The sequence below is a fragment of the Chelmon rostratus genome, chromosome 17 (genome assembly GCF_017976325.1).
Source record: "Chelmon rostratus isolate fCheRos1 chromosome 17, fCheRos1.pri, whole genome shotgun sequence".
NCBI classification, from domain to species: Eukaryota; Metazoa; Chordata; class Actinopteri; order Chaetodontiformes; family Chaetodontidae; genus Chelmon; species Chelmon rostratus.
Genome location: NC_055674.1, coordinates 12896575 through 12923520, shown reverse-complemented (window position 1 = coordinate 12923520; position 26946 = coordinate 12896575). Strand labels below are relative to the sequence as shown.

At 41.4% G+C, this 26946-nt stretch overlaps 3 protein-coding genes across 3 annotated transcripts; 1 reads left to right on the top strand and 2 right to left on the bottom strand.

Annotated features, from left to right (window-relative positions):
* Positions 1-2055: 2055 nt before the first annotated feature.
* Positions 2056-11925, bottom strand: LOC121620678 (jupiter microtubule associated homolog 1-like). Its single transcript, XM_041956836.1, has 5 exons — positions 11762-11925; positions 9188-9330; positions 5330-5478; positions 4588-4618; positions 2056-2612 (listed from the first exon to the last, which is right to left on the bottom strand). The coding sequence occupies exons 1-5, from the start codon at positions 11815-11817 to the stop codon at positions 2470-2472; spliced, it is 522 nt and encodes a 173-aa protein (XP_041812770.1). The 5' UTR covers positions 11818-11925; the 3' UTR covers positions 2056-2469.
* A 433-nt stretch (positions 11926-12358) lies between these two features.
* LOC121620625 (small ubiquitin-related modifier 2-like) lies at positions 12359-18616 on the bottom strand. Its single transcript, XM_041956751.1, has 4 exons — positions 18517-18616; positions 16980-17111; positions 14072-14143; positions 12359-13070 (listed from the first exon to the last, which is right to left on the bottom strand). Exons 1-4 carry the CDS (start codon positions 18535-18537, stop codon positions 13008-13010), a joined length of 288 nt encoding a protein of 95 aa, XP_041812685.1. The 5' UTR covers positions 18538-18616; the 3' UTR covers positions 12359-13007.
* Positions 18617-19365: 749 nt separating this feature from the next.
* Positions 19366-26890, top strand: nup85 (nucleoporin 85). The gene is made up of 19 exons (XM_041956748.1): positions 19366-19503; positions 19880-19970; positions 20076-20232; positions 20374-20444; positions 20534-20577; positions 20959-21028; positions 21193-21314; positions 21527-21661; positions 22090-22212; positions 23268-23399; positions 23495-23601; positions 23735-23818; positions 23951-24016; positions 24228-24379; positions 24490-24607; positions 24903-25003; positions 25791-25942; positions 26451-26552; positions 26685-26890. Exons 1-19 carry the CDS (start codon positions 19471-19473, stop codon positions 26781-26783), a joined length of 1959 nt encoding a protein of 652 aa, XP_041812682.1. The 5' UTR covers positions 19366-19470; the 3' UTR covers positions 26784-26890.
* The last annotated feature ends 56 nt before the right edge of the window (positions 26891-26946 follow it).

The window sequence follows — 26946 nt, the reverse complement described above, 5'->3', positions numbered from 1 at the left end:
TTCTGTTATAAATAATAACAAAATTGAATTTCTAAGATGAGTAGTTGTCTAATCTATGTACGTTTTGTGTGTAGTAATCTTATTTTGTAAAGTAACCAGTAACTACAGCTCTCAGATAAATGTAGTGGAGCCTAAAGTACAGTATTTCCCTCTGAGATGTAGTGGAGTAGAACTAGAAAGTTTCATGAAAAGAAAAGACTCAAGTAAAGTACAAGTAACTCAAATTTGTACTTAAGTACTTGAGTAAATGTACTACAGCAGCAGCAACAACAACAAAAATGCTGTTGTACACCATCAGGCGAAGACTGAGGAAAGCACCAGAGATCCACGCTGACTCTGTGCCTTGTGTCTTAAGGTATAATGAAAGGCACAGGACTTTGCCTGTGGGTACAGCACTTACTGAAAACAAGCCTCCATTGACTGCACTCCAACATCCTGGCTTTTCTCCAGGGCAGGAAGTTCTTTTCCTGATCTTGAGTGACCTCTGCATGCCTTTCACTGCAGATGAGGGCTTGAAACACGCTGCTGCACCGCAGCACTCTTCGCGGGCTGCTCAGGGTTTGGCTCTGAAGGAGCTCCAGTTGTTGCTCAGGAGGCTGAAAAGAAAGGGACTGAAACTGTTCTGATAGCAACTTTTATTCAGGTCTTCCTTTTGGTTGACACCTACAGCATGAAGCTAGTCTGCAGGCATATGAAGCATGCACAATACAGCGGGAAGACACTGTTTGGTTAAGCCCATGATGAGCACAGCTTGAAAACCTGCAGAAAAATACTAAACTCTGATGCTCAAATGACCATTTCTGTCATTCCCTGTTATTTCTAAAGAGTGTGTTATCATTGCTAAGATGATCTGCCCTCTGGGCCCCTTCAGCTTCACAGTAAGAGGCTTACGAGGACTCATCAAGTCAACAATGCAAATCAAAGTCAAGGAGTTAAGACAAGATGACTTGAAATCCAAGAGGTTGTAGCTCTATGTATGATAAGAAGTGACATTCATGACTATTTATGCATTTGCTGCCAGTGTGAAGGTGTGTTGTGATTTCCTTTTTGCATTGCATACCAACAAAGACAGTAAATACAGTTCACTAATTCAAGGGCTTAACTGAGGTCCTGAAAACATACAATTTGCAGTTAATTCCTGAATTTTGACATGAGATACTGTATATGGATAATGACAGCAACTACGGGTGACTATATCTCATCATAATAAGGACAAGACAAAATTTCTTCTCCAAGAAAAAAACTTTCATTAATTGATGTCATGTTATTCTGCATTTGGTAGGTAAATCTGCAAGAGGGTTGCAGATCTACCTACCAACAGCAATGAGTCACCACCACTTGTGTAGTGCTTGATTCAGGCAGTAACTCATATGAACTTTTTACTGTGCTCTCTGAACATGTGAAAATATGAAAAGGGACAATATTGGATAAGTCTGATATGTCTAATTAAAACCAAACCAACAGATGCTGGTAAAGAACAACTCCTGTGAACTGTATGTGCTTCTCCTGGGGCTTAAGAAGGCAATAAACTCAGACAAGCATTTCCAAATAAAGCCATCTTTGAGGAATGCTGTTCACGGTAATGTTTCATAAGTAACATTACATCTTGCCTGAATCACATCACCTTTTGAATGCAACTTTTGTTTCGAAAATCCCAACTAGCCTTTTTGACAAAATGCAACACCTATCTGACATCAGAAACGCCGCGAGGAGAGCCAAATATCCAGCGTATGATGTCATGACAGATAGTGCAGTTTCTCTTTTGGCAGAGCTGGAGGCAGCTTTCGTGATTATTTTGCCTGGGCAGGTTTCCAGTCACAGAGCCTGTCTCTGCTCTCGACGGCCAGTCTTAAGACTCCATCTCACTATACAGAAATAATATTCAGCTCCATGTGTTGAGCCATTCATGCACGAGAAAACTGAGGAGAAGCAACAGTACTGCTGATTTTATGCCCACATTTCACGTTTTATCTAAGTCAATTGCAATACCCTACAATAAAGTAACTTGTCTGTAACTACCAAAAAAAAAAAAGAATCAGCCACAGGAAATTCATATCAATCTTTATTGTATTTAGAAATCCACGCATCAAATCTTTTTTATTATTTTTTCCTTTACCATTTACAACAGGGAAGAATGAGGGACAAGCTAATCGTCATGCCTTTCCCAGCAGGCTCGATGCACTACAGGATGGGCTGAAATGGAAGGGTGGGGGGAGGGGGAGATACATAAAGTGCTTTTGTCAACAGTTTTCTTCTTTTAATAGAAAAAAGGATCAAAACAAAAGGTTTGAGGGTGGAGGGAGAGGACACGGGGGTCCGTGGACGTGACAGCACGAGTGCATGTGAAGTAGGTGAAGGAGGGAAGAAGGTGACAGGTCGATGAGGAGGAAGAGAGTGATGGGGGTATTTATTTTTAAAAAATAAAAAAAGCGTTCGAATGAAAAAAAAACAAAAAAAAAAGGAGAGGTCTCAACCCAGGATGAGGCTGGACTTGCCCCCAGGTGGGTTTCTTCGGCCGCCCGTGGCGGCGTTGGCACCATCCGACGGGTCAGAGGGCTGTGGCATCTCCTTCTGCTGCTCTTGCTCCTGGTGCTCCACATCGTCAGGACACTCTGCAGATGCAGCGAAGAGACAACATGTTAATCCAAAGCATGCAATAGTGGCTGATATTTAATGAATGCAATCACAGGGTGTTTCCGGATCTTACTTCAGAAATCACTTCAAAGAGAACTGCTACTCTTATATTTAAAAACAAAAGTCAAGACTCTGATCTTAACTAAATGTTGACTTATGTATTCACTGCTTTTTGGTTGTGAAGGCTGGAGTACTAGAGTAAGGTTAGGCAGCTCTGTAATGAAATCACAGTGCTGAATTATTGGGCTCTCGTTGTCCATTAGTGCCCGAATTACTGTAGAAATGTGCAAATTCAAGAGGACTTTTTCAACTTAAATGTCAAAAATAAGGTCAACACTTTATTTCATGTCTGTTTTTAGGCTGAATGGACACTCAAATATTCTCAGCTTGATATAAGAACAAGTGGAGTGCTGCTGTGACGCCTGCATAAATTATGGGTTTATGAAGCTGATGACACAGATATTGGGGCTGCACAGGGCGGCCTGGTCGATCCAGAAGCTCCCATATTTAAAATATCTGGGCCAGATTCTCTAAGGCTTTTGCAGCCTTTTGTCAGTTGCAGATATGACTGGGGTTGAAGCAGGATACCGGCTTCATGGTATACTCCTGGTATGAAAATTGACAGTTATCATACCAGGTACATTTGCTTGTCTACAGTATTTAATTCTATTGTATTAGATGTTATTTAAAAAATTAGCTCAAGTTGATATGAAGATTCATGTCTGTCAGGACAAAACCAGTCCAAACAAACCCCAAAAACCTCCTGATTTAATTAAAGGGTCATTGTAATCAACAACAATAATATTGTAATAACATATAAGATGGTTATTGTACCATGAAAAACGGTTTCAACCCTCTACCCCAAACATGTGTGCTGTATTTATCAAACAGACGCACCTGGAGTCACAGTTTACGAGTCATTTGTGCTTGTGTTTAACAGGTGTGCCTCTCTCCTCATCTCATATGCATTTAAAGGAGGATCGTGGGTATAACAGCACGAGACATGTTAACAGAGGATGACTGTTTTCCACTGGTATAACTGTTATACCTTTGTGGAGGAAAATAACAGTAAAATAAAGCAATGAGGCTTTTATCAATGAAACATAATATCTGATTACTGAAATGAAAGCTAATAGTGATCAGTGTCTTGTCTTGTCTTATATCACTTAAGATCCTTTTTGTGCCCAATTAATGTTTTTATTGCCTAATGTTGCTAATTAGATGTATGCTTAAGATTAGAAAATTAGAATTCTATGAGTAATATCTTGAGTCATAGTAACAGTTTCTTCTCAGGCGGAGTTGAACCATGGCCTTGTTGTTCACTTGTTTCAAAGAAATGTGTGAAATGAAACAAATCACTCGTTACACTGTTGATAAACTGGCTGAAGCCCTCACCATTTTTTGATGGACATATTACCAGCAATACACGTATATAACGCACTTCAGAGAGCACACACACATTCCAATCGTATTCAAAAGCAGCAGTGAATAAGTGGTTTGATTTCTAAAAGTCCACTGAGATGTGCGGTCAAACCCTCCATTATCTGAGGAGCCAGCCGCTCTCTCACAAACATGCACCTGGAGGTTAATAAAAAGCTTTTCATACTAAGTGAAGCCTGCCATCAAAGAACAGCTGCTTGACTACAGACCATCCTGCCATCATGACAGGGGGAAAAAACACATCAAAGAGATAATGTGTTGTTGAATTAGAAAGGGAGATTGTGTGTACTGTATCTTCAAGGTACTGTAAAAATGATGGTATGCCATCAGCATATTGGACAAGACAAGTCACCAGAATCTGATTTTTCTGAGGAAAGGAGGAAATACCTGATTGGTTATAGGGCACCATTGAGCTATTCACTGAATAATCTAAGCCATGGACATTGTGAGACTGTGACAGTTAAAAAAGTTCAACCCCTCCTTATAAACATTTCAAGAGTTCAGGATACTTACCATCATTTGCTTGTTCTTGGCCATTTTCAACCTACAAAGAAATCATAGGACAATGATATCAGCTATTGTTACTTAACCAAAGTGACTTTTTTCATTTGTAAATAAATAAACATGTTTTTGTCCATGTTCCTGTTTTGCCATATCTGAATCCTGTTTCTTCTACTTTGTGACAACACAGTGACCTCAGCAAACAGGCTCTGGACTGTGTTGATACTGTTACAACAAAGCCAAAACAGAAAGTAATGCTTCTTTATCCAGACGCTAATAACAGCAGCTGTGCCATCACCAGCTAATTATCAATAATTAATAACACACCTATTGAGCCCTCTGTCCCTGGACATATTATATATTTTTAGTAGATAAGTCATGCCTTCATTTACCAGGTGGACCCCTGCCCTCGCATTATATCTCCTGACAGATACCCTGTCTGACTGTTTCTTCATGGCTCTGTTAAATTGGTCATTTAGAAAAAAAACCCACCCATGTCAGGCAGTGAGGACTGGCACACTCCCAGAGTAAAAAATTAAACCTCCATAGGGATTACAAATGTCAGTGGAGAATATCTATCAAACAACATCCTGGGTCAGTTTCAAATAGATGGATAAAGTCATCCTTCCCCCACTGAATTTTCCACTGAACTGTTTGGAATTATACTTAATCTATGACTGAGTGCTTTTCAGCTCCCAAACTAGGCTGTGGCTCTGTTTTGGAAACAGCGCCTGTCAGACTCAATGAGAGGTACCTCTTGTCTCTGGGTCCAGACCAAGGCTGCCCCAGAGTTGTGGATGGTGGTCAGTTCCGGTTGAGGGTTCTTGGGGAACAGAAGAGGCTGCTGGCATCTCCTAAGTGGGGCTGAGGGCTCCCCGCACAGGGTTCCTGTGGGTGACCCGCCTGGGAAGGTAGGAGTGAGACAGACAGAGCAACAAACTTATTTAAGCAGAGTAAAATACACTAGCTGTCATGCGTATATTTAAATGATCCCTTTTTGGCCGGTGGATAAAATTTAAGATAGATAGGAAACTCAAGAGACAAATGATGAAACATGACTAAGGCTTCCGAGCAGCAGAGTCATACCATATGGACACTAATCCAATTAGCTGCAAAGCCAGCCAAGACCCCAATGTTTCTAACACATGAGTCTAACCATGCTCACCACAAGATTCATCTTCTCAAATTTGATAAAACATCAGCTTTATGAGGGAACTGGACTGAAAAAACATGAGACAAAATCACTGAGAACCAACAGGAAACATCACCAAATCCGCTTGGGCGTCTGCAACAGACCCAGAAACATCGTGGAACATTTCCAGGCAGACGATCTGATTGCCAAAACTCACATAACCCTGTAGCGCCTGCATTTTCCTTTAGCAGAAAGAGCATTAAAACCCAGTGTTCAACCCACTGTGGTGAAGCAGGCCGTGCTAACCAAAGCCACATAAGGTAACAGCCCAGCTCTAGCCCTGAGGGCCAGGGAGGGGACAGACTGTCTTTGTCAGGGGAACAACGCTGCTGAGGAAGCAGAGGAGTGGCCATTGTTGTTAATAGACTGAAGTGAATCAGCACTGTTGAGAGCCTCTATCACTCAACAAGGGCTCCTTCATTATTGGCTCCACATTTCTGTGTCTGATCAATTCTCTGGACAGTGAACGACAAATAGCAAACAGAAGAGGATTAAACTAGATTCACGGGCTGGACAGAGATGCATTATGTTATCATCACTACAGCACATAGCCGTCTACTTAACCTTATAGCTCTCCTGGGCCCATGATATAAATGTATGATAACGCTGACCTCACCGGTCAACAAGCCTGGTGACAGGAACAGCAATCATGCTGCTGCTGATAGTCTTGGTCTCCTCTCTGATTAGGGAGTGCTTAACATGTGGTCAGAAGCTGAGGGCACTTTAACAAACCAACAGCTCTGGTATCTGAAAACCATAGAATCCTGAACAACAACCTGCCGTTATGAATAAGAATAAGCTACTCCTTGTGGAAGCCATGAAGACACCTTTAGGTTGGTTTACTCAGCTTTTGAGATATCAGTTTCTCTGGTTTCTGCCATCACCCCGACACCATTAAAGCAAATGAAATTTCAAATGTTCAAAGCATTAAAAGACAACTCCTGAAGAACCCAACAACAGGTCTTTCAAGAACTAACATCTTAGTCACTCTGGATAATCCACAGATGTTACTGTGAACAGTTCTCACTGGAAATATGAGTTACTTAGAATTAGTCCCTATTAACTGTTCACAGTGCGGTCTATGGATAATCCAGAGTAAACCGGACATTATCCGAGGCTGAGTCAGGGAGTGGATATTTGAATTCTGAACCACAAACTACAACATAAGCTCTTCTTACAGTCTATGTAGACCTTCACTGGTCATGAAAATCAGGCCTGCCCGATGGCTCAGTGGTCAAAGATGTGTGGCACTAAAAGGGAAAATTTACCCCGAAATCAAAAATACATTTTTCCTCTCTTACCTGCAGTGCCATTTATCAATCTAGATTGTTTTGGTGTGAGTTGTTGAGTTCTGGAGATATCGGCTGTAGAGATGTCTGCCTTCTCTGAAGTATAATGGAACTAAATGGCACTTGACTTGTGCTGTTCAAGGCCCCCAAAAAATACATTTGAAAAACTCAGTGGCAATATGTCTTTCCAGAAATCATAACCCAGTTCCTCAAGATAATCCACAAACCTCATTGTGAGTAGTTTCAAGTAGGAACTATTTTCTTTCTGCCTTTCTACACCTGATAAAAGCAAGTTAGCCCTTATCTGACATTGCTAGCTTAGTATATTGTTTATAGCTAACTGATACTGCTAGCTAACGTTACCGCTCAGCCGAGGAGGACACCATTCATGTTTAAGACCCATGCAGTCATGAGCATGACTAGATGCTCGCTTACAGATATACAGTTGGTGGGTGTAGCTGGGTCATGATTTCTAAAATGAAACAGTTGTTGAGTTGTTGTTTTTGTGTATTATTATAGCACATTGAGTAACATAAGCCAAATGTCATCAAGTCCCATTATATAATCAAGGGAAGGCAGACATCTCTACAGCTGATATGTCGAGAACTTAGCGAGTCACACCAATACTAGATGGATAGATAGCATGACAGGTAAAACGAAAAAAAAAAAACAAAAAACAAACACACTTTTTACTGTTGGGGTGAATCATCTATTTAAATGCAACATTTTTTTCTTTATATGTCCTGTAATTCTAATTTCAAAAAAAGGCTAAATGCAAAGAAGTATCTTCCAATTTCTGCAGGTGTACACAATGACAATGTCTTTTCATGACAAGGCTGATGGTGTTGCAGGACAGTATTCACAACAAAGTGCTTGTTGTTCTAGATACTCGAGACATGTACTAAGCATATAAAAAGGTGTATTTTAAAAAAGGATCTTTGCAAGAGAGCGTGCCAAAGCAAACACACCTGTTCATCTAAAATAGGAGTTCATATCCAGGTCAGACAGATTGCACAATGCTTATAAAACCTGTTCGAGTAATAAAGTTTGCTCATTCAGGCATAAAGAAATATCTTCATCCAGTTGTATCCGTTAAAGGGGGACAACTATGAGATGGCTACCCTGAACATGACCTAGACCCAAGTGAAACAATGCAAGCAGGAAAAGGTTTTGCTGTGAGCAGCTGCAGGCTGTAGAGGTCAGAGGATGGAGTAATGATTTTAGGGTAAATGCTTCATTGTCCACACACCAAGAAAATTTGATACACCATGTTTTCTATAAAGTGGCCAGTGTGAAAACATGTGATCCTTGGCTTGTGAGCAACTTCAAAGCCCTGAGCTGAAATGGAATCCTGCTGCTGAATTTTCCTCTTTACGCACTTTATCAAATCTTTGAGCCTTAACCAAACGTTGCAATAAAGATTATGCATACTGAAAAGTGATTTATGGCTAAAGCTTTACCTGGATTATCATAAACATATTGGCAGGCCCAATAATGACAGACTGCATTGATTTTTCATTCGAGCCTCTGTGGCTGTATGTTTGCAGTGACCTTGACAACTCAAAGCCATTTACAGGTCTCATATCCCCTTCTGCTGCGATTGCCTGCTGCTCCTTGTGTACTCAAAATAAAGCTTCCCTCGTGTCTATACAAGGCCACACATTTCACCAACTGACACATTTTTTTAGCTGACCTATTTCTTTCCATTGAGGGCCGATCCTCATCCCATTTAACAAAGCCTGGCTTCAAATTACCCTTATCCCAGTACTCCAGGGCTTTTTGGCTATTACACTTGTGGAATGTTCTTTCTGACAACCTAAATGGAAAAATACTAAATAATACTCCACTTTGTATCTTTTCCTAGCTCAAGTTAGAAGAATTAATTCCATGGTACTTGGTGCTTCCACGGTGCTTTTTGCTTACTTAAGGCTTCTGGTAGCTCGGTCTAGTTTTGCACGATTGATCTTGCCCTTACATAAGTGCTTATACAGCCTCCCTTGTGCAAAACTCAAATGATTATTAATTTTAATTAACATTAAATCCAAACCCTTTTGTCTTTATTCAGTTGGCTTTGATACGGTCACATGGAAAATGAACTAAAATAGGCTAGAGTGAAATTAGATTGAGTTACTGGGTGGATTGTTCCTCCGATGAGCATGGGGGTCCTCAGGTTCTGCAAAGATGCTGGAGGCCATCTTGCTCTTGCGCTGGGGGGTTGCATTGTCATCTGTGCCGAAGGAGAAGCTTGAGTCCCCGCCTGGCGGTCGTAGTACCCTAAAGAGCAACAAATGACGGATTATAATGTCATTTGATTGACATCGTGCTCACATGCTCCCAACTGCCACCTTTTTCACCAGACTAAAAAAAACTCATGTCACATGCCACTGATCAGCTGCACAGTGGGGGGGGGGGAATAACATGAACTAAAAAAATCAATAGTCAAATATAACATGAGGACGCCTCAAGCTACGTAGAGCCTTCTCCCTACTCCACCCCAACCCTTTTATACACATACCACACACACAAAAACTCACAAGCTACCAGCAAGGTCTCTGCTCTCTAAGCCCCGGCTGTCAGCCTGTCAGACAGACAGTCACAATCTCTGCCCAGCAGCTGACTCCAGTCGCATATAATCACAGAGTTAGCTGGCTTGCTGCTGCCTCTCCTCAGCACAGATTCCTTTGCAGTGACACAAGAGGGGTTGGTGTAAGTTCCTGGTTGCATTATTACTCCATTATTAAACGAGTAAATGAAATTTGATGCCTCTTTTGGGTCAATATTTCACAACAGAGGTGAAAAGTCTGAGGTGCACAGCTAATGTAGGTCATCTAATAAACAGACGCTTCTAGAACACTATAGAAGGCGTGCACGCAAACCAGTGCTTGATAAACAAAGCCCACTTTACACTGACATTCCTTCCACCACAGGCTGAACAAAAGGAGCACGATAATGAGCAGGGAAACCCTTTTTCCTTGCCGTGCTGAAGGACAGTTGGGGTGGACGACAAAAACTGATGTGTTTGCAGAGGCCGTGCTGGACCCCTCCCTCTTTTTTTCCAGCAAACTCTCCTCTCCTCAGAGTCCCTGAAGCCACCAGCTGACACACTGAGCAGCTGTCCAAGGGCCAGGCGGGCAGATGGAGTCCAAAAAACAACTCTGCTCTCCAAGCAGAACTACAAAAGAAAGCAAGCAGAGGAGGAAAATCCACGCAGGGTGGACTGCACCGACGTGAATTTTCTCAATCAATTCTTCGTCACACTTGGCTGTGACAGTAATGCCTAAACCAGACTTCACCTCCCGGCCAGAGAGGATGAGCTCATGCTTTCCACACGGATTGCGATGGGGGGAAAAGCTTTCAGCTGCCTGGCAGCAGACCCCACCCTAGAATGAAACTGCAAATAATATCAATGAAATGGCATTAATGTTCAGAAGCTTTAAGGGCAGCTTCAGGCAGCTGGAGCAGCTCAGCTCCAAAAGCAAAGATGGCATGCCTGATAAGGCAGGGCAGGAGGCTTTTGATGGCCTACTAAGATTTTAGCCTAATTCTGCTCAAGTTGCTGCCGTACGGATCTTTTCCGTCGACCAGCAGCAGAAATGACCAGCAGCTCATAAGGGGGGAGGCTTTAAGGAGCAAAAGCGAAGAGCTAAGGAAAGATTTACAGGCTTAGCTAGCTCAAAGCCCCCACCCAAGCCCCCGCATCATCCGAAAACAGCATGCGGCTTCAACACGCTTAAAGACTGGCCGAGATTTGACGCGATCACTCAGAAAGCGCTGGTAGTAAGTTATCACTTTTCCCCAAAATCTGGTTTATATGTCTTTAAAAATCATGCAACATTACTGAGCCACCCATAATGTATAGTTGTTTTCTTTGCATTGTTTTCACTGTAAAGGGGGCAGGAATGGATCCAGACGAGACGCATCACTTACTGGAAAGCTGTGACTGCGTGTTTGGAGGATGAGTGGCCCTCTTAAGGTGTTTTCCATGAGTACAGAGGTGGTACAGATAGTGTGCGCCAAGCGTAGACAATAGCGCAGACATATCTATTGAAAGTACAAATTGACATTATTTTAATTTTCTCTAAACTTCCATTGGCCGTAACCAACAATGAGCCGTATCAGTGATAATGACATGTGCAGACCAAATTCTCGTCTAGGATTCTTCCTGCAGTCAACCACATATTTGGACTCTTGCTCCTGAGCTGTATCTTTGGTCCTCTGTTGAAGAAACTGCTACCAAACCCACAGATAATAGATTAACTAACGTTCAACGTTCAGCAAATCACCACAGGGGAGCAGCCCGGACTTGAACTACAGAAAAGTTACCTTGCAGTCGACCACAGCCAGTCGAGAGGTAACGTTACGACCATTTCTCCCAAAAAATAGATGGTAAACATCCCTTCTCTTCCTTCTCCCTAAAACTCCCATGTCTAATTATTCTACAGCGCTCAGACAGGCTAACCTAACTAACTTAGTGTAGCTAAAGGCTATATGGTGCATCAGTCACCCAATAAGATTAACTTAATTGGCAAGACGATGTGACACTTTATCTAAATCCAGAGAAATCCCTCGCCATGCCACCAGCGTGCTAATGTAAGGTAGCAGGCTGCCTTTCGGCAAACGCAGAAAAGAGGCGTTTGCTAGCTCCGAGGCTTGCCCGCATCACACTTCTTTTGTTCCTCCATGAAACGTTTTCAGCTTCTTTTACCTGGAGCTGCTTTTAGAACCGGGGCTCATTCCTTGAAAGGTGGTGGTCGTCGTCATCTTTATGGAGTATTTCGATGTCTTGGCTGTAACAAATAGTCAATGAGAAACTAATTTAAAAAAAAGTCCTACTCCTTCCCCGCAGAGATGCGACAGGATGTAGACTCCACCCGACACTGAAAAACATAACGAGGACCAGATCCGTTGGTTCTGCGGTGCCAGCCCACGAGACCCATCCCACCAGCGTTCGGTCAGCTCTGATTGGACAGAACATCACAGAACTCCTCTCTCATTGGACAGAACCTCAGAGCTCGCCTCTCTTGTTGGTGGCAGGGCTCGGCTTCATGGCAGTGATCAGACAGCCCACATCCTTGAGGGCTTTTTTCCCCCGTTATGTGGTCTACTGGCATTGATCATGACTATCTGCGAAATGTTTTAAATTGTCAATAAAAACGTCGGTAAATCTGGATCCTCGGTTGAGGATGATCCTGGGACTATACGCAAAAATGACTGCCTGGACTTGTGCTCTTGTCATACTTCCACAAATACATTTTACAGTGGTTGTATTTCTGCCCAGACAGACAGCCAGACAAAATTAATGGAAATTTGGAAAAAGACAATAGCTTTATTTTAACAGGCATCTTAAAAGACAATACAGTCGTTTATTTAACTGAAACAACTTTTCAGGCTTCCCAAAATTCAAAACTTGGCCTAGTTAAACAATGAATCCAAACATTTCTCTACACGTCCACTATATAAAAATGTAGAAAATCAAATATTTATTTCTGATGATAACAGAAAACAAGTGACATTCCAGCCCCATTCCCAAGTTGGGTATACAGTTCACTAACACGAACAGATTTGCTGGACACTGACCAAGCCTGGCGCAACAACCTTTGATCAGTTCAGTCAGTTTTATTAATTCTCACTCTATCACCCGTCCTATCAGTCTGCAACCTTAGAAGAAGCCCTTCAAACTGCGAAGGGAAGTCCTCAACATTTATCACAATACAGCATGAATAAACAAAATTCAGGGTGATCTGGATGTGGTTTATGTACAAAAACAGAAAAGTAACAAGGGAAAGAATGACATTACTATACAGCAGTTGTGTGTAGCAGAGAAAAGACGACTTCTTCTGCATGGAATTCTGTTGCGACAATAGGACAAGTTGCAATGAAGCAGCTGCTGTGTATCGCAGGCTGGGAAGGTTGGCTGTGTTAAGAAGGAAAATAGTGATGCGTGTGGCTGATTAAATCAGGCCTCCCGTCTGTTGTTGAAACACATCAATTGTATCTTCATCTTCCATTTCCAACTGTTAAGAGAGAAAAAAAATATTTAAACATGTGTCACGTGACTGAAGTTCTGTCCAATTTGTGATAAATTGGGCTTATATTAAACAAAAAGCGTAAAGTGACAGGAGATACACTGTATAGAGGGGAGGGGGGAAGAGCAAATGTCAAATCAAGATGTTGCAGTGACATGGTATGTGCCCCAAGGCTGACAGCATGCTCTATACAAACTCGACTTTGTTGTTTGCATAAGCAAAATGGTGCCATTGCGACCCAAATGAAACACTGGATTTGGATGCGATGACGGCCGTGTGCATAGACAGGCTTGCATAGCATTGCAGTAAAATGCAATGACACACAAGTTGTGTCTACACCAGCCACTGATTTCAGCAAGTCTATCGGCATCTGTATAGTGTCATACTCAACACAAGTTCAAGAACATGGTAACTAAAGTTTAGCTTTGTGTGTTCGGACGGCCTGAAGCATCTACATGCTTGCCATGCCAGCACTTCCTAAACTGTGACTGTCACAAAGACCTCGTGTGTGTCTGCTTTCAGCCTACAGACATTCCTACCACATACTGTGAGGCGACCTCCTGTATATTTCACTTTTCTCCTGTGTATTAAACTTTTATGTCTGTGAGTGTCTTTACGTTCTGCAGTTTAATTCAAGACCTGGTCAGACACTGGACAGATTCTGAGGTATGTGTGGACTGTGATTACTTTGTTTTCCATCATATTTTCAACATAGTAGCGAAAAAAGGGAACACCAAAAATGACTAATATGAGCTCCCCCATGAAAGGCCACAGAACAGAATGTATGAAATGCAGCATCTACGCCTGATGATTAGGATGCTTCAAATGCATCAGCACGAGTGATGACGCACGTGGAAGTGCATGAAGCTCATATGAGTCTGCTACAAACCCCCGGCACAGAGCGCCCCATCAGTGTGCATTGTTTTCAAAGCACACTATTCCATCAGTTTTAGGTGTTTACACTCATTGTTTCACGACTTCACACTTACCTGTGCTGGTGTGTCTGTCTCATTTATTGGCTGTCCATCAAATCTGAACCTGATTTGCCTCATTGCAAGTCCCTGGAGAGACATACAAATAGAAATGTTTGTTGTAAATCAAGCCTGCACCACCAATTTGTTACACGGACAGTGCTAACCAGACATTTACCAACTCTTTGAAGATTCAACAGCCTGTGTCAGTGGCTATGACAGCTATTTCACACGTTAAACCATTTTTTAAAGTTTAACTTTTAATTTCCTCTGTGAACTTGATGTAAATATGATATAAGATTAAACGGCCGAGAACCACCGAAAACGAAATGTCACTGTGAGGTAAATGCATAAAACCACTGAGTTTTCTTTTTGTTTCATTGTAGCTGAGCGGGTCTCACAAATGATGGGCTGGAGTTATCACCTCTATTAGTACTACAACTACTAATAATAATATAGAAATACATTTAAGCGTGCAGCATATTCCAAACAAAGTTATAAAGTGTTTTACAGTCAGACGTGTAAACAAATACAAGCACAATACATTGCTATTACTTTTGGGCAAGACAAAGAAAAAGTGGTTTGATTTATAAAGATGTAGCAAAATCAATTAGACAAGCCACAAAAAGCACATACAGCAGATTTTAATGAAACCTCTGTTCTAAAAGCCAAGTAAATAACACAGATATTATATTATAGCACATTAAAGGAAGTACTGTCTTGTTAAACGTATGCCTGCTGATGTTTGAGGGTCACAGAAAAATAGTGAGTTACACTGTCTGCAGCGAAACACGAATAAAGGAAAAATGAAAAACATCTGGTTCTCACTGATTTTTAAAACTAAGCTGCATGACAAACATGTCTCTTTTCCCCGCTGGCAGTCAGAGGAATAGACAACACTGGTGTTGGGTTTCCATTCTTCCAGAGTTGAACACTCATTTGACTTTCAGATAAAACAGGAATGTCAGAGGTTGTGTTACATTAGATTTTCTCTTCTTCACTTTTAGGTACAGATACTTCACAATTTATTGTTATCATCAAACCTCAGGATTGTTTTTGTGGCCATAACAGTGATTGTACAATTTTATGAACTGAACTGGCACACGTCCCAATGTTCCCCAAACTCGCTAGAATAAGTCATAAGAATACGTCAGCATTCTTGCATCCCATTATAGGAAGTAATCTGGCAAAGGACAACTTCAGAAGTGATTTAGCTCATAACGGCTGACAGAACAGATTAGATATCTCTTGTGATTAAGAAGTGGAATCGCAGAATGAGGAGCAGATAAGGAGGTTTGGTTTGGGGGGTAGAGAGAGGGACCTAAAGTCTCTTAACTGTGTTCAGCTATCAAGGGAAGATTTGCATTGACTCTGTAGCCCTAACAACATTCAAGCAGAGCTGGATCATACCCAATAAGCAATGAACAATAACTCTTTCAGGAAAAAAATGAATAAAACACGATAGCGATGAATTACTCTTCAATCAGCATCATGTGGCTTTTATTTTAGTTTTGAACTTTCAGCAGACTGCAATATTTTTAGGTGGTTTATATGTGATGTGTTGAGTTCTCCAACATACCAAACCGTGACCTTACCATTAAGTAAATATCTGCAGTCATGTCAAATAAAAACCACAGTCAAAGCTTTTCTTTACCACATCACTTATATGGTAAATAGGACTTTAAATTGCCAAGACATAAAGAGGTTAAGATTGCATTATTTAGAACACTGTGCAACAAAAGGTGAAATTACGAGTCAACAAGTGCTTGCAAGGGTAAAAGGGCTGAAAAGAATTACTCTTATCATAGCCTTTTTAGTCTTCAAACAAGATTAAACATGTGCATACTTCAAAGCTGTTGCTTCGAACCATCAAGCAGTTCAAATAATTATTTCCATATGATGTAAATGCAGCATAACTTAGCAACATGGCTCTTCCCAGCCCTCCTCCACACCGTCTATGCAGTTGGAAACAGACTTCTCTATTGAATGGGTGAAAATTCAGGGCTACAAAGTCTGTGCTACGTGACAAATATTCCACTCTGATGTCTTTTTACTGGCAAACATTTTGACATGTCATGGCAGGAAAAGCTCAGGATAGTTAATAAAGTTAATGATAGCTGCATTACATTCAGGTGAGCCAGTTCCAGGGCCCCATTATTTTGCAGGCTGACTCACTGGTGCGACTTACTGGGACACTTGAACGGAAGGGAGCCACCATTCAAATGTTATGCACTGCATGGAGTGAAAAGGCCAGTTAAGAGACGGCAGGAGTTTTGCTAAAAATTTAAAAGAGGGACTGTAGGTGTCATTATCAAACATACTGTTCCTAAAATCCAATAACTAATAACAATACAATAACAACTAATAACAAATCAATGGTTGCATTAAATGCAGTGGGTGTGAGTAATAGTGGAGTTGCTACACCTTTTGGCTCCAAGATTAAGATAGTTGTTGGGGGCAATGTTGTCTCAAAACTACAGCTCAGCATTAAAGACAAATTCAGAGCAACTCCAACGTTTTTTTTACCTACAATACAACATTGCTCATTCCATTTGAGATGTTATAGTGGTAGCTAAACACATCTTTAAAGCTTAACAGCTTATAACAAAGTAAAAGTAGGCCACAAGATATTTTACTCATGTAGTATGCTTTCTTTTTGATTGTTAACAGTTTTCTTGGGGTTGAAATGAATTAAAACATCTCAACAAGCACACAGGCGATGGGGCGAATATCATAGCTAATTATCTTTGCACCACCATTTGCATTATGTTATTTGTTACACATGTTTCACAAGTCAAACACACACCATACAATAGCTCTATGCCCCCCCAGAACCACTGCTTCTGTAATAAATTTGCAGCATCATCCTCAGCGCTCACAATCAATCAGTGGTGCTTGTTGTGTGAAGATGTTGCGCCGTGCCCACCTGTCTCTCGCAGTAGGCTTTCATGAGCTTGATGAGCGGCGTGTGTCTTTTGATCTTGAACTGCACTACCGATCCATCCTGACCCGCTACCTTCAGGTTTATGTGTTCGTTGTTTTCTGTCTTGACTGCTTCCTGCAGGATGAAGTCAGAGAGAGAAGAGCAGTTAACATACAGTTCTGGAAGGAACCAGACTGGGAATAATTGACCTACAACAAAAAAATATTCAACAACAATACAGTGTATTGGCAAGCTCTAATTTGGCAAAATCTGTACATTTTATCGATCACAAACACATTTCCTGGTTATAGCTTCACAGATGTAAACACCTGCACAATTTCCTGTTACTATCAAAAACCCAATACTTTATCAGGTGCTGCAATGTTAGACCAGTTTGGCCTCTTGTAACTCAGGATGGGCAACTATCATTATTGCTGACATTTTACAGACTCAACTACACTAAATAAGTAATTGATAAAAGAAAAAAAGGGAAGCAGTCACAGATTAGATGAAGATCTACAGCAGGCATCTCAAACCGGTTCCATAAAGGGCCGCGTGGCTGCAGGTTTTCATTCCAACCCAGGAGGAGAACATCAGGCCGACCAATCAACATCAAGGGATCACTTAGTTATCAGCTGAAGACTGAGATCAGCTGATTAATTGATTCCAGCCAGGTGTGCTCCTCCTTGGTTGGAATGAAAACTTGCAGCCACACGGCCCTTTATGGAACCGGTTTGAGATGCCTGATCTACAGGTAACAGGTGCTTACTTCAGAGTGGATGAACTTCACCTCCAACATGTCATTAAGGCAAGTGGGAAGTATGATTACATACTGTGAGTCAAGAGGCTTGAAAACTGGCTTTGCTCTGGAGTTTACACTCAGGCAGATATCCCTTTAGAACATCTGGTTGACTTACAAGATAGTGCCAACAATATTTTAACAATATTTAATATACTAGATCTTTGTATCAATCATGATGATTAACATGTTGTTTAGTTCTGCTAAAATATGGTTTGTAAAATGTATTTCCAGAAAATGTATTTTTGTAAAGATGCACATTTTTCCCGGAGCACATTTTGCTTTTTGTTTACATTCTTCTTCTTTCAGCGTCTACAAAGTTGGCCACAGCCTGATGCGAGCACCAGCAAAACAAAAGAGAAGACTGTAGTTTTGGTGGCAGCAATTCTTCCACGCATACCACATCTGAGGGCACAAACTCTCTCACTTGCAAAAATGAACACACACAGCATAAGCCATTCAAACACGACAACAAACCCTCGCACTGGTAAACTGAGGCATGCACTGAGGATGACACCACCTGGTTGGCTGTGATCAAGGAGAAAGCGATCTGCGCGCCTGTGGATGCGCGTTCACAAACCTTCCGGTCTATCAAAGTAGGTATAGCTGGTAGTTGAAATTTAGCTCTCAACTTTAACAAGGTAAGGAGAACATGTGAAAATGTCCCTTTTATCTATGAACCTCTATGCCACAGATCTGGTTAAATAAAATGGGATATTGGTACAACGTGGAGACACTCACCTTTGGTTTTTCATCAGCCATGGTCACTCTTTTGGCGCTTCTCTACCCTGCCACACAAAGAATACGAGTGCGCGCACGGTTAAATATTTCGAATCTAACGTGCGCGGCCACGAGCCAGTGCGCGTCCACAGCACCGGGCTTTGACTGGCTGCAGGTAATCACGAGGATGAAAGCGCAGTCTGGGCATGGGCGGGAGAGTCCCAGTGCGCGTTAAAGAGACACTCAGCAACACATGAACGCGCATAGCGATGTTTTTCTTTTTCTTATCAGGTTTGTGAAGGTATAATTATGGCACAGCATACACCTCATTACCCTGCTGACCTCTCATCACTGTTGCATGGTTCAGTCATCATCATGATACAATTGACAGACTAGTAATGTAGTATTTGCACTTTTTGTTTTTCTTTTTTTTAACCCTATAAATCCCAGCGGCCATCTTGTTTTTCCGTGTGATGATGAAGAGCCACTAAAGCTACATTAAAAGGATTACATTTACACTTAAAGAAAGGGTATTTACATAGGTCAAATCAAAACACTGATTCTTCACAGAATTCAGCAAAAAATATCTGTATGCTTTGTTTGTACATGGATAATAGAATAAAACAATTTCTATATTTTGATAATTCATTACTTCCCTCTGGTATGTGAACCCAGTTCGCACGAGATTTAAAGCAATTGATTATCTGTATTAATGCACTTATTCATTATGTATTTTATAGTTATCTATCTATATTTCGGGGCAAAACCATTAAGAGCCAAAGGCAGCAGATGGAAAAACAGGCAGGAGGAAGGGCAGCCCTTTCATGGCGTCATCACCCATGCGCCGCAAGGGCTTTCGAATGAACGAGAGAGGCGCGTAAGCAGCATTGCACCTGTAGTTCATGGCGTGAAGTGTTTACAGCCGAGTATTTAGTCATTTTCTATACATCAGTGTATTGATTAGATTGTTCCCTGATGGAGGAGGTGGACGTTGAGCCGGCAATCACCGTAAGTAGCCGCTGTAGCTTAGCTTTCTCTCTTTCCCTCCACTGAATAGCATTGCTAACAAGCTAGCTAACTATCGCAACAACATAACCGAATGTCCGTTAGTGTAAGTTGAATACGTATACAAACACAGAAAGTCCCAAAACGCCTTTCAGAAAAGTCAGGCACATTAACGCTTAATAACAAAAATATATACGTCTTAATGCGTGTCAAACGTGTCAAAGTAGTATAAACATACATACATACATATATACATTATGTATACAACAGTAGGAGGGATTTAAGTACAATTTAAGTTGATACAAAGTTGGAAGATTTGCTATTTTGCAGAAAACAACTTGAGTCAACAATTTACATCTTTGCATTACCTCTTTTACAGAACATTCCTGCAGCCAGTGATGGGACACATTTAGGATTTGCATGGGGACCTGGTGATATCCTTGTGTATGAGACCCTTTACAAAGCATCAGGTATGTATAGATGTTGATACAAACCCTCGCCTAAGGTCTCACACTCTCTCGCCCTCATTCTTGCCTAATGTCACACTTTTATTTCTTCCTGTCCTGGGTTTTCAGGTGCTGCAGGATCAGGATTCCCCGTCATCCATGAGGTCAGGAAAGATGAGGACATATATTCCCCTATTTTACGCAAACTCTTCAATGAGTCACATCACATCTTTGTTGGCCTCCAGACAATTAGAGAGGACCTCCCCAGCAAGAACAAAAAACCCCAGTAAGGACACCTGATGAACAAGTCCTCTCTTCCTGTGCATGTTGCTGTATTGCTTTCCTTTTGCCATATACTTGCAAAAGGTAGATGAAAGACCCACATAAGTGACTGAATATCATGATTTGTTTCCATCTTGCTCCTTAGATTTGTTAGTATCAGTAAAAACTATAGATCTGTGATACGAGCCTGTATGGAGGAGCTTCAGCAAGTTGCAGGTGATAATTTTGAAATATAATTTTAACATTTTAGTTCTTAATGTGATAACATGTGGATAATAAAATTGACCCTTTACCCTTTTCTGCAGTTTCTACAAAAGTTGCAGAAGTGGCAATGCAATATGGAAATCAGGTGTGTACTACTACTGTATCTGTGTGCCATACGATGCAGAGATGTTGCTTCCTTATGTGAAAAGCATGCAGGATGCCATTTGTGTATTTTTGTATAGTATTGTAAAGTTATAGATAAATATATTATAGAGTATAGTTATGCAATCATTTAGTATTACCATTAGTTATCTTTTAGTTGAATGGTATTGTAATGATATAGTAATGCACAATTTGTAATGGCAAGAACATTTTATTTGTAAATAATCTACAGTAAGTGAAGGGACAATTAATGCTATGGTGCTATGGCAGAGGAATACATATCCGTTATAGGCTGAAATTCACTATTGCATTATTTTGTTTCTATTTACACGGTCCTAACTCCGCCTCTGTTCTGGTGTGACAGGTGTCCATCCTTTTGGCCATAGAGCTGATCTGGAATCTGTGTGAAGTGCTGTTCATTGATGCTGCTCCTGGTTAGTTTGATTTTGTGCTTATTGCGAAGCTCCCTCTTTATTTTAGGTATACATTTTATAACTTGACTTTGAGATTATGAAAACACCTATATGTGTGCGTGTGCGTGTGTGTGTGCGTGCGTGTGTGTGTGTGTGTGTGTGTGTGTGTCCGTCCCTTCCCTCAGCGGGTTCCCTGCTGCTCCACCTTCTGGACTGGGTAAGGTTACACAAGGCTGATGTGGATGAGAAGGCGCGAGAAGTGCTGCAAAGTGAGAGCCCTGCTGAGCACCATGACTATTGGGATGTGGTAGGTGCAACACACTCACTCACTCACACACACACACACACACACACACACACACACACACACACACATTTATGTCTTAAACCTGAAAATATAAAATATGCACACCTAGCTATATGCACACCTAGCCCTCATTTTGAGCAGAGAGGCTCTCTCCTCTCAGACTGATCCTCAGCATTTCATCTGTTACCTTGTTTTATGTCTGGACTGTGCAGGTGGTGAGTTACGTACTGCAGGGCAGGTTGGAGGAAGCCAGACAGATGCTGGTCAAGCAGGCCACCCTGCAGCCTGCTGCCAGGAACATGTACAAACTAATGGACACTCTGCTCAGCAAGATGCCCTTCTACAATGTAAGATCATCTTTCAATGATTTATTTCATTGTGTGTCTTCAGTTGACCTTGGTAAGATGATATTTGCATGTTATTTTATATTCCTTCTAGCCAGAATTGGTTCACACATGGTTTGTCAAGTGTAGAAGGTGCACAACAAGATTTACCTGACAAATTGGTGCCGGATTATTACAAGCCATTTTTGAAAAAATGCAAGGTAGAGGACAATACATAGAAAGACAAAAAAAAAACAAAAACTTTTCGCTCATGCAGGGAGCAAAAATACACACCAGTTCCTGATACTGGCACTCCCCCTCTGTTCACAGATATCAAACAAAAGCTTCAATTTGTTCATTCAAAACAGGGTTGACTTTTATATGATTCAGACTAGCTCATAAACCAACCAGTTGAGACATTCACCTCTGAACTTCCTGTGATAATCCTCCAGCCTGGTGGCACCCAGACTCTGACAGAGTTTGATGTGAAGTGGAGACACTGGCATGAAGAGGTTGACCGCTGCCTGCAGGACAACTCTTTTGCTAGCAGCAAACATCTGGAGCTCATCTGCAAGGTCGGTGATCTTGTCTCACTAGCTGTTGTCTATCTACTTCTTACATGTATAGAATATGTAAAATGTTATCTTTAGTATATAGGGCTGGGTGATATGCCAAGAATATAATCCTGATAGTTTTTCCATATTGATCAATAATGAAATTTATTACAATATATGATTTGATGATGCTGCCAGTTTAGAGCATACTGAGAAAGCTAATGGTTTAGAAAATATTTTGTGATAAAATAATATATTGAATTACATCTAAATGTAAACATTTAACTCTGCAAACATGTTTTATCTGCCTTAACAAAAGAATACAAGTTAGTTACAATTTTAGAGGGAAAAAAGAAAAGGAGCACTATGCAAAAAATTAGGGCACGCCAAAAGATTTCAGCTCTCAGATAACTTTTACCAAGGTTTCTGACCTTAATTAGCCTGTTAGGGCTATGGCTGGTGCTCACAATCATCATTAAGAAAGGCCAAAAATACCCTTACTCCTCAGATGTTGTCCCAACATTCAGCAGCCATGGGCTCATCTAAGCAGCTGCCTGCACTCTGAAAATTAAAATATTTGATGGCCACAAAGCAGGAGAAGGCTATAAGAAACAAGTAATGTGGACTGCTGAAGTTGAAATAGATTATTTTTGGCCGCAATGAGCGCAGGTATGTTTGGAGAAAAAAATGGTGCAGAACTTTGTGAAAAGTGTGGGGCCTTTCCCTTTTTTGTTATTTTGAAACTGTAAAAGATGGAAAAAAAGTAATCTTGCTCGAAATATTAAAGAAACATGGCATTTTTAACTTTATGCTGTTTGGACATCAGGTCATCTTTTATTCACTCAGCTATTCACAGCAACAGAAATTTTGACTAGCGTCATCATTACTTGTGCATGCCACTGAATATGCAATGATAAGTCCTGTTTAAGACAGTGGAATGTACTGTTTTGTTAAGTTCTCCATACATCTGTGCACCTATACTTGCAGATTTTAGTGCTTTTATTGCACTTTGTGAGTTTTTAGATCTCAAGTATTAAATCAACACCTTTTCCCACCTGTCCTTCACTTAATTTTAGATCCTAGTTGGGGATGAAGACACCTTGCTGGAGCACAAAGAACTGCTGAGCACCTGGTACCATTTCCTAGTCACTAGACTGCTCTTCTGCCACCCCACAGTCAAACCCACTGAGTTACACTACTATGCACAGGTAAGCTATACTAACTGCTGCTGCAGAATCCATACTCTCTGCTACTACATTCATGTTATTTACTCTGTGTGTGCGTGTGTGTGTGCACATGGCAGTCATGCATGACCATGTTTCTGGACCCGAGGAGTGTCCCAGAACCCCTGGACAGCATCTTACTGGCTGCCTTTGAGTTTGACATCCATCAGGTCATCAAGGACTGCAGGTAACATGCAGGATTACCTTCGTCTGTACATACATTTATAAAGTACACACAAGCCAGTACGTGTTTATGTCAATGCTCTATAAACTTTAACACTTTCACCATCTCCTAATTTCTACACCATGTGTCTCTTCAGCATTGCTCTCAACAACTGGTGGTTTGTGGCCCATTTGACAGACCTGTTGGATCACTGCAAACTCCTCCAGTCTCACAATCTCCAGTAAGGACTCTGTTCGGCTGCGTTGGTCCTTGCATACACTTTTAATCTGGAGATAACAAGATTGGACATTTGAGTAACATGTACCATGCCATTCTTCTGTGTGCGTGTGCGTGTGCGTGTGCGTGTGCGTAGTTTTGGCTCCAACTTGAGAGAGTTTCTCCTGTTAGAATATGCTTCCGGTCTCTTCACTCATCACAGGTATGTTATCTAACACTCAGTAGACTCATTAGGTATGGAAATTCTGGTTATTTCTGTCTGGAATTACTTTTTTCATTTAAAGGTTTAGATTTTAAAAAAACATGAAACTATAATATGTTTATGATAATTAATTTGCCAGCAACAGCAGCATCATAATATTGTAATTGGCCTCCAGAAATGTCTCACCTTATGGGATGTTTTTTGTGTAAAGTCTGTGGCAGTTGGCCGTGGACTACTTTGACCACTGCCCAGAGTTCGGCCATGTCTACCTGGAGCTGCAGATTGAGCGTGTTCCTTTAGACACGGAGCGCAAAGCACTCAAGGTGCTCAGGATCTGTGAGCAGAGGCAAATGTCAGAGCAAGGTAACTCTTTAACTCTCGGTCTGTCTCATTCTCTAGTCTTGCACAAACATAGACATGAATATAATCGCATGTTTTTTATTTGGACCTTTTAATTTCTTGTCCTCCTCCAGTGCGGAGTATCTGTAAGATCATGGCTATGCGTGCCCTGAGGAACAACAGACTGGGCTCAGCTCTCTCCTGGAGCATCAGGGCCAAAGATGCTGCCTTTGCCACCCTCATTTCAGAGAGGTGAGTTCCCTGAACAACACACTTATTGTTCCAGATGTTTCTCAGCACGGTTGATGGCTGTGCTGGAACCTTTTTAGTAGAACCATCTTCAAGCCAGCACTGAAAAAGGACTTTCTAAACTTTTGCCAGATCAAAAAGTGGTTTGTCTTTTTCTGCTCAACACTATTCTGAAGCATCAATCAAGGACAGGCTCCTGTGTCCTCCTCAGACTTTGTTGTGTGTTGCTTCTTTTCCAAGTGGTTTTAAAAGTGTGTGTGTGTGTGTGTGTGTGTGTGTGTGTGTGTGTGTATGTCAGGTTCTTACAGGATTACTGTGCCAGAGGGACCTTCTCTGATTTGGACCTAATAGACAACTTGGGTCCAGCGATGCTGCTCAGCGACAGGCTTACTTTCCTTGGTATGAACTAACCACACACACACACACACTCTGAAGTACTGGTAGCTGCTCAACTTGTGACTCAGCCCCTCTCGCTAGTTAAGCTCACACATTAAGCGAGGGAACATTCAGTCAGGGCAGATCTTCTCCTGGACTTCTTCCCTTGTCTCTTAGGCTGTCACATGAGACATGAGTGCACAGAGAGCTATAAATAAAGCTAAGAACTGCTTAATGCAGCAGCATGTGACGCCGTGTTTTACTGGAAGAATATCTACAAAGAGATAAAGCATTTATAGTTGCAAGTGCAGTACATTTAAAGAAATGGCCTTTCTATGGATTATGTCCTATTGTAAACTCTGCTATTTGGATCGTGCAAGGTGTTTGCCTGTCTGTGTGCAGTTTGTCATTATTATATCGCCATCGCCAGTGTAAGCCAGACAGAGATCTGCACTCTACTGAGTGCACTCTCTGGTTTGTGAATACATATGTGTATTTATTAAGACGTCATACAAAGTTCATTATTTAGTGTTTGCCGTTTCATTGCTGAAAAAGGAACATGCACAAAGGCTTTGGTGGGTATCAGTGATGCTCAGAGCACTGCAGGAGGGGTGTTTAGTAAAAGCAGATTCGTTGTAAATATGAGTGTGAGCAGTTCATTTAGATGAGAGGCAACATGATGCAAAGTTATCAAAGTGCACTTCTATACTGTATGATCACATCTATGGTGGCATTAGCTGAGTTGTAATCAGGCAGTATTGACTTGGGCCTGTGTCGCAGTCTGAACACGTTGCTCCGTTGCCATCCGTAGGGAAGTACAGAGAGTTCCACAAGCTGTACGGAGAGAAGCGCTTCAGCGAGGCGGCTAAGCTGCTGCTCTCCCTCATGACGGCCAAGATCGCCCCCCGAAGCTTCTGGATGACTCTGCTGACCGATGCCCTGCCGCTGCTGGAGCAGAAAGAGGTTGGTTACCACAGAGTGTTCACTGTACTGTGGATATGGACAAAATCATAATAATCACAAGATATTGGTTTCAGTGTAGATATATAACCAAGTTATATTGGAATATCAAATTGATATTAATGTTTTGCTACATTTCAGAGTGATCATGATTCAGTTTGAGTCTCTCCAAATAAAACAACATATGGTTTTAGTTTGATAAACATCTGTCTCACTTGCAGCAGATTGACCCAATTCTCTATTTATTTGTGCTTATTCCTGTCTGGGAATTGTCTCATAGTTTCAGAGAACTGCGTGTCTGTGACTGGATGATAAACGTGTCCGATCATGCATTTTGAGTTACTAGTCTCAAGACTCAATCTTGAAGTGGATCATGCTTCTCTTTTGCATTCTTTTGACAAAATGAATTTTACGGTTAGAAAAAGCATGAATAAAGGTGGAACATCAGTGTTTGGTCTGTGGCTTATTTTGACTAAAGGGTTACTTTGTTGATTTTTTTTTTTTTTAAAAGGTGATCTTCTCAGCAGACCAAACCCATGAGCTGATGTTCTGTTTAGAGGAGCTCACCTCCTCACTGAGCACCACCGCTCCCAGCACAGACAGGCCCGTGCAGGTACGCATCTCCTCACGCAGCCGTAATCCTGCCCTGGTGACAGTGTTGTCCTGAGTCTGTTCATTGTTTGTCTAAGAAAGTAGCTTTTAGTTGATGGTGCAAGATCTGTTATCTGTGTTTTTGTCATTTCAGGATGAGGACATAGAGCTGACCAAAGTGGAGCTCCTGAGACTCGCTCTGGCCAGGAATCTGGCTATGGCTATAGTCAAAGAGGGAACTGTGGAAGCATGAATGGTGACTTTAAAAAGAAAGGCTGTCTTTTGCATTTTTGTACTGTACATATATTTCAAGTGCTCAAAATGTGCTCTTTGATAATAAAACACTTTTCATGATGTATGTTGTATTAAAATCTGACTTGTGGTAATCCTGTTTGACAATGGGGGAAAAAAGCTCA